At 55.3% G+C, this 9,313-nt stretch overlaps 1 protein-coding gene across 2 annotated transcripts; it reads right to left on the reverse strand.

The window, feature by feature from the left end:
- Positions 1 to 1,021: 1,021 nt before the first annotated feature.
- Positions 1,022 to 6,981, reverse strand: LOC142881176 (serine/threonine-protein kinase PAK 6-like). Of its 2 annotated transcripts, XM_076015282.1 has the most exons (9): positions 6,847 to 6,981; positions 5,743 to 5,970; positions 4,477 to 4,992; positions 3,449 to 3,919; positions 2,514 to 2,647; positions 2,297 to 2,423; positions 2,025 to 2,150; positions 1,785 to 1,919; positions 1,027 to 1,706 (listed from the first exon to the last, which is right to left on the reverse strand). In XM_076015282.1, the coding sequence occupies exons 2-9, from the start codon at positions 5,947 to 5,949 to the stop codon at positions 1,539 to 1,541; spliced, it is 1,884 nt and encodes a 627-aa protein (XP_075871397.1). In that variant the 5' UTR covers positions 5,950 to 5,970; positions 6,847 to 6,981; the 3' UTR covers positions 1,027 to 1,538. The 2 variants fall into 2 exon arrangements, with proteins under 2 accessions (XP_075871396.1, XP_075871397.1); XM_076015281.1 differs by lacking the exon at positions 6,847 to 6,981 and having other exon boundaries at positions 1,022 to 1,706; positions 5,743 to 6,428.
- Positions 6,982 to 9,313: the final 2,332 nt, after the last annotated feature.

A 9,313-nucleotide genomic window follows, 5' to 3' on the forward strand; every position in this document is an offset into this window, starting at 1 on the left:
GAGCCTTCAGGTCTGATAGCCAAGCGTGACGCCTGACGGACTGAAGGGTTCGTGTCTCCTTATCTCCAGCCGCCGGACTCCCTCGGCCCAAAGATAGAAACCGAGAGGCACCGCTATCTCCCGCTGACGCCCTAAACTACTTCCTGTCCAGCCTCGGAGCATAGCAACCCCTGGCTGTGAAGACAAGAAATCTCCTCTTCTGTTTGTTCTGCTGAATTTCTACGTCTCAAAGATCACAAAGCGCAAACATATTTGTCTTTTATTTTGAAGGTTCTCTTAGGTTGTCTTACGCCCTGTTCGCAGGGGACCAGTATTAGTTGGGGACCAAACACAGACGTCCCAGTGTGAATCGGCCTCTCCGTGATTGCGGTGTATTTTTGGTTTTTATTGCGCACTTTTTCTTCATCTTCTTCATTTCCAATTGAAAAACGGAGGCCGCGGTTTGGACAGCGTTTTAGGCGCAAATGCAGTCTGTGGTGTCGGTGCTGGAAACCCATTCACAAAAAAAGAGCGAAGTTCCAGAAGATTATCCCGACCACACCTGCACACTGTTGCTGCCTCGACATTTTATGTACAGTTGCCATGACCGCTAACCTGTCATGTGACCAAGTGCGTCCTCCCGCGTCGCCGCCGCCGAGCTTCGCTTTGCACATGTGACCAAAAAACAGATGTGACGGCCGTCGCAGTGGGGGGGGGGGGGTCCCCAGGTAATACTAAGCCCGTGTGAATAGGGCTGAAGTGTAGTTTTTCAATTTGGGATCAATAAAGTGCATCTGTCTGCCTGTCTGTCTGTCTGCCTGCCTGCCTGTCTGCCTGCCTGTCTGTCTGCCTGTCTGTCTGTCTGTCTGCCTGTCTGCCTGACTGCCTGCCTGTCTGTCTGCCTGTCTGTCTGTCTGTCTGTCTGTCTGCCTGTCTGCCTGCCTGTCTGTCTGTCTGCCTGTCTGTCTGTTCGTAACATGCAAATAATCCAACTCCTCACATTCATGTCACAGACTTGTTTGTTCCAAAACATAAAGTATTGAGAAAGGATGCGACCATGTTAATTCTGAGTTGTTGTTTTTTTCATATTTTATATATGACTGAATAAAATAAGACATTAGTTCACATGTGCCAACATACATTGTGTTTCAAAGTGCGCAAGGTTTTCTCTTTTAAGAAAATGAACCACCTCATTTATTTACACACACTGAGTGTCAAGAATCCACGACTCCAAACACGTCGGCTGCCGCCTGCTAACAGGATGCTAACGTTGTAGCCACAGGTTGTGAGGGGCTCGGTTCCTCTTCTCAGTTCATTCAGTTAGGAGAAACAAGGCTAGCGAGTTAGCTTTGGGGGCTAACGCAGAGCGAGTCCCGACTGTCTGAGTGCTCGGCGCTAAGCTAACTAGCCTCCTGGCAGTTCCTCCGGAGAGAATGTCCAGCTGAAATGTAAAAAAAAAAAAAAAAAAAGATGTGACCTGCCCCTGTTTGACAGGGGTCAAAGGTCACACAGTGAAACAGTGCAGGCGGCGTCCCGCAGTGGCGAGACGGCGCTCCGTCTCAGCACAGAGACATGCGCTTGCGGTGCTGCTCCACCAGGGGCACCAGGCAGCGCGGCGAGCTGGCCTGCAGCATGAAGGGGTGCTCCAGCAGCCGGGGGGCGCTGTGGCGCTGCCGCGTGTCCCGACACAGCATGCAGCCCAAGAAGTCCTTCAGCACCGGAGACACCTGGACACACACAGCGAGCCATCAGCCTCAGGTAGGAGTGTGTGTGTGTGTGTGTGTGTGTGTGTGTGTGTCTCTGACCCTCTGGACGTTCTTGACACTCGGTGCAGCTTCGTCTCTCAGCCTCTTCATGGCACTGATGGGCGTCTCGCTGAAGTAGGGCGGCTCCCCGTCCACCATCTCCACCACCATGATGCCCAGAGACCACACGTCCACCTGCAGGGGGCGCACACACACACACACACACACACGCTCAATCACTGCTCGGTGCCAGGCCTCACCAGGTTCTCCTACCAGGTCCCCTGGGCTGGGAGTTCTGACCTCGGTTCCGTAGGGCGTCTTGGCGATGACCTCGGGCGCCATCCAGTAGGGCGTGCCCACCAGGGACTTCCTGCGGGGGACGTCCCGGCTGATCTGGGCGCAGAAGCCAAAGTCTGACAGTTTGACCTGCAGGGGGCGACCATGAGACACTCAGTCAGTCAGACAGGTAGGTGGCGCACTCTCCTCCTCCTGCTTCTCCTGCTGTGTGTGTGTGTGTGTGTGTGTGTGTGTGTGTGTGTGTGTGTGTGTGTCTCCGCTGCCGCTGCAGTTACCCTCCCGTCCAGCGTGAGCAGTATGGAGTCGCTCTTGATGTCTCGGTGGATGACCCCCTGGCCGTGCAGGTAGGCCAGCGCCTGCAGGACGCCCTCGCACACCGTCGCCATCTGCTCCTCGTTCAGCCTGCAGCAGCAACGTTCAACGTGCCACAACTTTATTGGTCGCACGGCCGCTGACGACAGCGGCGAGTCTGACTCCCTGCCTTGGTCGCACCTGGTCTCGCTGACGATGTGGGTGAGAGCGCCGCCCTGCAGGTACTCCATGATCACCCACAGCTCCTCCTCCACCAGGGCGCTGCGGAACATCTCCACCACGTTCTGGTGCCGGTAGTCCCTCATGATCACCACCTGGGGGCGACGTCGACAGCTCAGGTGAGGTGAGGCCAAGGTTGATGATGTCACTTCCTCAAACCTCCTCAACCAACCAAAAAAAAACTAGGGATGCATCGAGTATTGGTACCACTGCCATCAATATGATGCTGGTGTTGGTGTCCGTATCTATACCGATACCAGTCTTGTATCGCTGAGGATACCGGTACTATTATTATCATCACTGTTATCAATACCCTTACTATTAATCCCAATACCCAGTAATGGTATCGGTATCATATCCGTACCAGTATTGTATAAGTGACAATACCGATACTGTTATGGAGTATTGGTACTGATACTCAATAATGATATTGTTATTGTCAAGATACGACACTGGTATTGTTATAGGTACCGATACTGATACCGATACCAGTGTCACATTGATACCAATACCCAATAATGGTATCAGTTTTGTCAGCAAAACGATACTGGTATTAGTATCTGTACCAATACCGATACTGATACCATTATTGTATCGTTGACGATATACTATTATCAACGCTATTATCATCATTATCATTACTATCGGTACCGATACCTGATAATGGTATCGGCATTATATCCGTACGGATGACAATACCAAGACTATTATCGGGTACTGGTATTGGTATCCGATGTACTGTAAAATAAGTGCTGCTGCCACGACACCGATACCAGTTGACAATGTTGTTCAAGATGTTTGTACTGCAGTGAGACTTGGTATCTTGGTCACACTTGGTATCGGTGTTGGTGAAGCACTGACAGTACTGGTACTCTGTGTGATTCTTCCTCCCTCACCTCATTGAAGAGCAGCTCCCTCCGCTGCTGCTTCCTCAGGTCCATCATCTTGACCGCCACCTGCCGCCCGCTGTGGCGCTCTCGGGCGATGCACACCACGCCCGTCGAGCCCTCCCCGATCTTCACAAAGTTCTCCAGGGTGGTGCGGGGGTCTCCAGGATCCACCTCCATCTGCAGCGCCGCCCGGAACTCCTGGTGGCTCAGCGCCTGGTGGGTCACCGCCGCCTGCTGCTGCTGCTGCTGCTGCTGGGGGGCGGGGCCTAGGCTGGGGGGTGCGGGGCCTGGGGACCCGCTGGTGGTGCTGGTGGTCTGTGAGGGCGGAGCCTTATTGAAGCTGGCAGAGGAGGGGCGGAGACTGCGAGGGGGCGGAGCTCGTCCCGCCATCAGGGGGCTGCTGGTGCCGTTTGGGGGGGGCATCAGGAGGGGGAGGGGAGAGGAGGAAGGAGAAGGGTAGGGGCCGGGGGAGGTCAGCTGGGGAGGGTGGGGGAGGGGGCGGAGTCAAAGTCAGACAGTCAGTTCACAAAGTTCCACATCTTGGATTTTTAATTTGAAATGTTTCAGCAATGTTGAAAATTGACATGAGCCAAGATGCTAAGCTAACTGGTTCCTGTATTGATGCTGAGCGTTGATGCTAAGCTAACTGGTTCCTGTGTTGGTGCTCAGTGTTTATGCGAGGCTAATTGTTTCCTGTGTCGAGGCAAAGTGTTGATGCAGAGCTAACTGTTTTTTGTGTTGCTGCTAAGCATTGATGCTAAGCTAACTGGTTCCTGTATTGATGCTGAGCGTTGATGCTAAGCTAACTATTTCTCTTCTTGTAACGCCGTGTCGATGCGAAGCTGTTTCTTTTGTGGGCTAAGCTAACCGCTTTCCGAGTCAATGCTAAGCTACCAGCTTCTTGCGTCGCTACCGAGTGTTGATGCTAAGCTCACCGCCTCCCCTGTCAGTGCTAAGCTAACTCTGTCCTGCGTAACGACTCCACTGGCTGCTTTGACACGTGGAATGCTAAGCTAAGCTAACCCCCCACCTACCTTCAGGTCGTAGGAGGAGTGAGGCCTTCTGGGAGTTTGCTGCCTGGAGGACGACAGCAGGTCCGGCAGGTGGGGGCTGGGCTTAGCTCCGCCCTCCCCGTCGCCCGACGGCCTCCTCTGATTGGACGGCGGTCTGGGCCTCCTCAGCTCTGCCCCCTCGGCATACAGTCCGCTGGTGGGCGTGTCTGGGGGCGTGGCCTCCCACTGCGCCCCCACCTGGCAGGTGGACTTGGCCCTCTGCAGGCCGCCAGCGCGCGCCTGCCGGATCCTGTCCTGCCAGTAGGTGGAGCCGTTGGCCGCCTTGCGCTCCTCCAGCGCCTCATACTGGTAGTGCTGGTCCTCGGCCAGCTCGCCCAGCTCGCCCAGGCGGCCCAGCGAGCGTGCCCGGCGCCGGGCCGCCGTGGTCGGGCTGCTGCGACGCAGCGAGTTGGAGCTGCTGACTGACAGGCGGCTCATCTGGGCGATGGCCTGCGAGATGTAGTCGCCGTGGCCCACCACGCTGCCGCGCACGATCGACTGCAAGGGAGACAACACCGGCGCGGATCAGTGGGAGAACCGGAACCTAACCCTCCGACCCCCCCCCCCCCCTCCCCCCTCCCCCAGTGGCCACTGCGGGTACTGCGAGACAAGCAACAACGGACTGATGTCATTCTGAGCCCCGATTCACACCAACGGAAGCTGCTGCGCAGTGGCGGCTTCATGGCAGATGTATATGTATGTATATATAGCAGGTAGCATGACATCACGGCTACGGTCGCGTGACATCACGGCTACCTGCTACCTGCTCTGGACGATGCAGAAGCAACCAGGAAGCCAAAGGCTTGGTCGCCGCCTGCAGTAGCTGACATTGGCCAGGCAAGACGAGTCGATCGGCAGAGTCCGGATGGTCACATGACACAAACACTTCCTGTCAGCGTTCCCTCAGTTCGCGATCATACAGCTCGTGTTTCAGCCCGGGGGTTCTCTCTCTCTCTCTCTCTCTTCCCGCCCGCCGGAACCAGGCAAGCCGGTTGGCTGAGCTCAGAAACCAGAGGAATGCAGACAAAGCAGCCACTTCCTGAGACACAGCGGCGGCGGTTCCTGCCGGGTGGCGGCGGTTCCTGCCGGGTGGCTGACTGAACGCAGCCGTTGGCCCCTAGCCATTAACCGTTAGCCCTCAGCCGTTAGCCATCAGGCGTTAGCTCTCCGTCTTTCGCCCCTAACTGTTAGCCCTCACCCATTAGCCCTTAGCCGTTGGTAGATGCGACCCCACCCCTACCTCCTCACCTTCTTTAGCCCCACCTCCGTCACCCTGGAGGGGTCCACCAGGGGGCGTGGCCTCCTCAGCGTGTCAATCACGCTCTGCCACTGCGGCGGCAGGCCCACGTAGCGCCCGCTGGCGGCGTCGAAGGAGGTGTGGACGCGGTGCTGGAAGCCGTGCGGCGCCGAGATCTCGGGCCGCCGCCGCCGGCTCTTCTTCCTGGGGCGGAACATGGCGCTGAACGGCGAGGACCCCTGCAGGAGGCAACAGGAAGTGGTGGGCTCGGAGCCGGAGGAGGGCCGCATGGCGCCGTGTGGCCCGGCACAAACATACACACAGAGAGTCAACACACACACAAACACACTGAAGCTTCGTGATCTCCCAGCGAGTGAGCGAGTGAGTCACAGGCTCCGCCCCCTTACAGCAAACCCACCAAACTGCCCAGGTGAGAACTCACTCACCTGGCTGCTGCATCTCCGTCTCCACGGTGACCAGGTTGATTTTTTTCTCTTTTTGTTTTTTCCATGTTTTGAAATTCTGATTCATAATTTCACTGAATTTCAGCAACATCCTCTCTCACCTTCCGCCTCGTCCTGATTGGCTCAGAGCGCCAAGGGGCGGGGCCCAGCTGGTGTGTGTGTGTGTGTGTGTTTGCTAAGTGGGAGCGGTGGAGGATGTGCGCCGGGAGTCATGTGACCCGCTGACAGCTGATGGGGGGCGTGTGGGGGGACGGGGTGCAGCGGTGCTCAAGGTGCCACTGTGGGCGGGGTCAAGAGTCAGGAGCCAATCAGAGGTGAGAATGACTTTGATATCAGTTTGGCTCGTAAAAACACTGAGACTGACGGCTGGTAAATGCTCCTGATTCGTGGGGGGGGGGGTGGTTTGGGGTGGCCTCGAAACAGTGCGCTCCACCTGAGAAGGCGGTGTTGGTGGCAGCAGCGCCCCCTTCAGGCCCTCCATGGCACATCTTTATCTAGGTCACTGATGTGAACAAACCCAGCGCCTGCAGGCTGGGCGGAGCTACACAACAGACAGGCTTCAGTTTACAGCAGCTACACTGTGTGTGTGTGTGTGTGTGTGTGTGTGTGTGTGTGTGTGTCTGCGCAGGGTGCAGGGTGTGACTGACATACCTGAGGAATCAACTGCCGCTACATGACCAGACAGCTCCGCTCTGACTCAACGCACTGCAGCTAACGGCTAGCGGCTAGCGGCTAGCGGCTCCTTCGCGCTGTGGCTCCTGCTGGATGTCACTGTGAGTCAGGCACAGAGCTCAGATCAGTTTCTCTGTCACACCTGCAGTACCGCCATTCACACAGATTACTTTACTGCAACACACACACAAACACACACAAATAAATACAAATAAAGTTATTTAGGATTGAATGCGGCTCAGTTCCCACGTGTGACACGCTTGTTCTTCTAACTTTAGCTTTAGTGTCCCGACATGTTTTCATGACAAAAAAAAATGCTACAATAACAGCTATGTTCAGCTAACAGTGATCCATGATCACATGCTAACTGTTGGCCAATCACAGGACACCAATTATCTGAGGTTAGCAGTTATCTGTTAGCCTACAGAGACCAGTTAGCAGATGTGAGATTGTGTGATGCTGAAGGTCCAGCTTTAGGTTCTGGAGCTGCCACATGTTGTCTACCAGCTCTGTCTTTATTGATCCTTCAAGTTGCCACCAGGGGGCAGCAGTGAGCCGCTTGGACTGCGGTTTATCTCTCTGGAGTCAAGCGACTGCAACCAAATCAACCTCATTTCACTCTTGTGGCTTATTTCACGCTATGCCAAAGCAGCTAGCGCACTAGCTAGTCAGTTTCAGCCAATCGCTGATCAGAGTGTCACATGACACTGTCCAGAGACGCAAAAAAACAGGGCGGCAAGGCTACCTGGAGCTGCTAACCCATTAGCCTGTAACCTGCAGCTGCTGCGGTCTGATCTTCTGGTTCCATCGGAAGACCAGACAGTCCAACATGGTTCCACTGGAGACCTTCAAGGCTTCGTTCAGGTTTGATCCCTCAGTTAAAAATCCTTCAACAACCCGGGTGAAGGGTTAGAGCTCTGTTCTGAACTGGTTCAAGTTCTACTGGAGCTCCAAGGTTCTCAGGGTTCTCCAGGAGAGCAGCTTCCCTGGAGGGCCACTGGAGGGCTCTCAGCCACAATCTTGGATCTTGTTCCTCACACTGAGCTGCACTCACCAGGTCCAGGTCCAGATCCAAGTCTGGGTCCGGGTCCAGGTCCAGGTCCAGATCCAGCTGTAGATTCGGGTCCAGGTTCAGCTCCAGGTGCGTCGGTCTGCTCGGCTGCTCTCCTCCGACACTCGACTCCCCCTGAGGATTCTCCTCCCCCTTCTCCTCCCCCTCCCCTTCCCTCCTGCATCCTGGTTTGGGGGTGGGGGCAGTGGGCGGAGTCTCGGATCTTCCTGCAAGTTTGTTTCTCTGCTCCAATTTCAAATGCAAACACGCTGTGTTGACACGAGCGCTGCTCAGGTGACTCGCCCAGGTGAGTCGCTCAGATGGTCCAGGTGAGCGGCCCAGGTCCTGATCTCCAGTACCAGGTCCAGGTCCAGGTCCTGGTCCTGATGGTGCTCTAGCAGTGGGACCAGGTGAAGAGGCGCTGCAGGTCCCGACAGGCTGCATCTTGTCCCGCTGTGAGTCAGCACAGCCCCTCTTTCCCCCGCCCCACCCCCTTCCTCCTCAGACTGATCACATGACCTCAGGAGGGGGTGTTGCGTGTGTGTGTTGCAGAGAAGAGTGTGTACTTCAAAGGGATGTTCGACCGCTTCGAGTCAGATGAAGAGGGCGGAGACTCAGGTGAGGACCAGCTGCCGACTTCCTGTGTGTGACACGGGTCAGCTGACAGGAAGTGACCTCACTGCCCCGTCGTCCCTCTCTCCCCAGGGAAGATCGCGCTGGCGGTGCTGCTGGCGGTGGCCATCCTGGCGCTGCTGGCCGTCCTCACCTACTGCTTCCTGCGGGCCAGGAAGAAGCGCTCCCATAGGCCGGTGGCCACAGGCCCCGCCCACGAGGCCCTGTCGGACCGGGACGCCACGGTGTACAACAGCACCACCAAGCCCATATGATGAGGTCACGTGACCACGCGTGTCGTATCGGAGTCGCCTCTCAGGGGTTTTTGCCATTGATTTTTGATTCACTTCCTGTTGTCGTCACGTGACCTGCGAACAAAAAGAAACGGTCCAATCCGCCTCTCGCAGCCTCTGCGGCTGATTGGACGACGGTGGCACAGGAGCGAGTTTGTTTTTGTTTCCTCTGTTCTCTCGTTTCATTTTTAACAGTGTTTTTAAATAAATTATCAAAGTGATAACGCAATAATGCCTCGTCTCAGTGGCGCCGCCCTGGTGTTTGTTCATGCCTTAATTTTACCGTTGAGTCTTTTTTTTTACACTTTGTGGGGTTTGTGTGTCAGTGTGTTTGACATATTTTGAAATATTTATGAGTTTGTTTCGTCTCTGAACGTGCCTGATCTTTTGTCAATAAAGTTTTGTGTTTGAAACGAAAAATAAAACCCTGTTTGTTTGTTTGTTTGTTTGTTTGTTGTCAGTCACTTTGTGCTTCCTGCTCTGATCTCAT

This window comes from Nelusetta ayraudi, unplaced genomic scaffold (genome assembly GCF_046127955.1).
Source record: "Nelusetta ayraudi isolate G7.1 ecotype Tasmania unplaced genomic scaffold, CSIRO-AGI_Nayr_v1 ptg000185l, whole genome shotgun sequence".
In the NCBI taxonomy this organism is placed as follows: domain Eukaryota; kingdom Metazoa; phylum Chordata; class Actinopteri; order Tetraodontiformes; family Monacanthidae; genus Nelusetta; species Nelusetta ayraudi.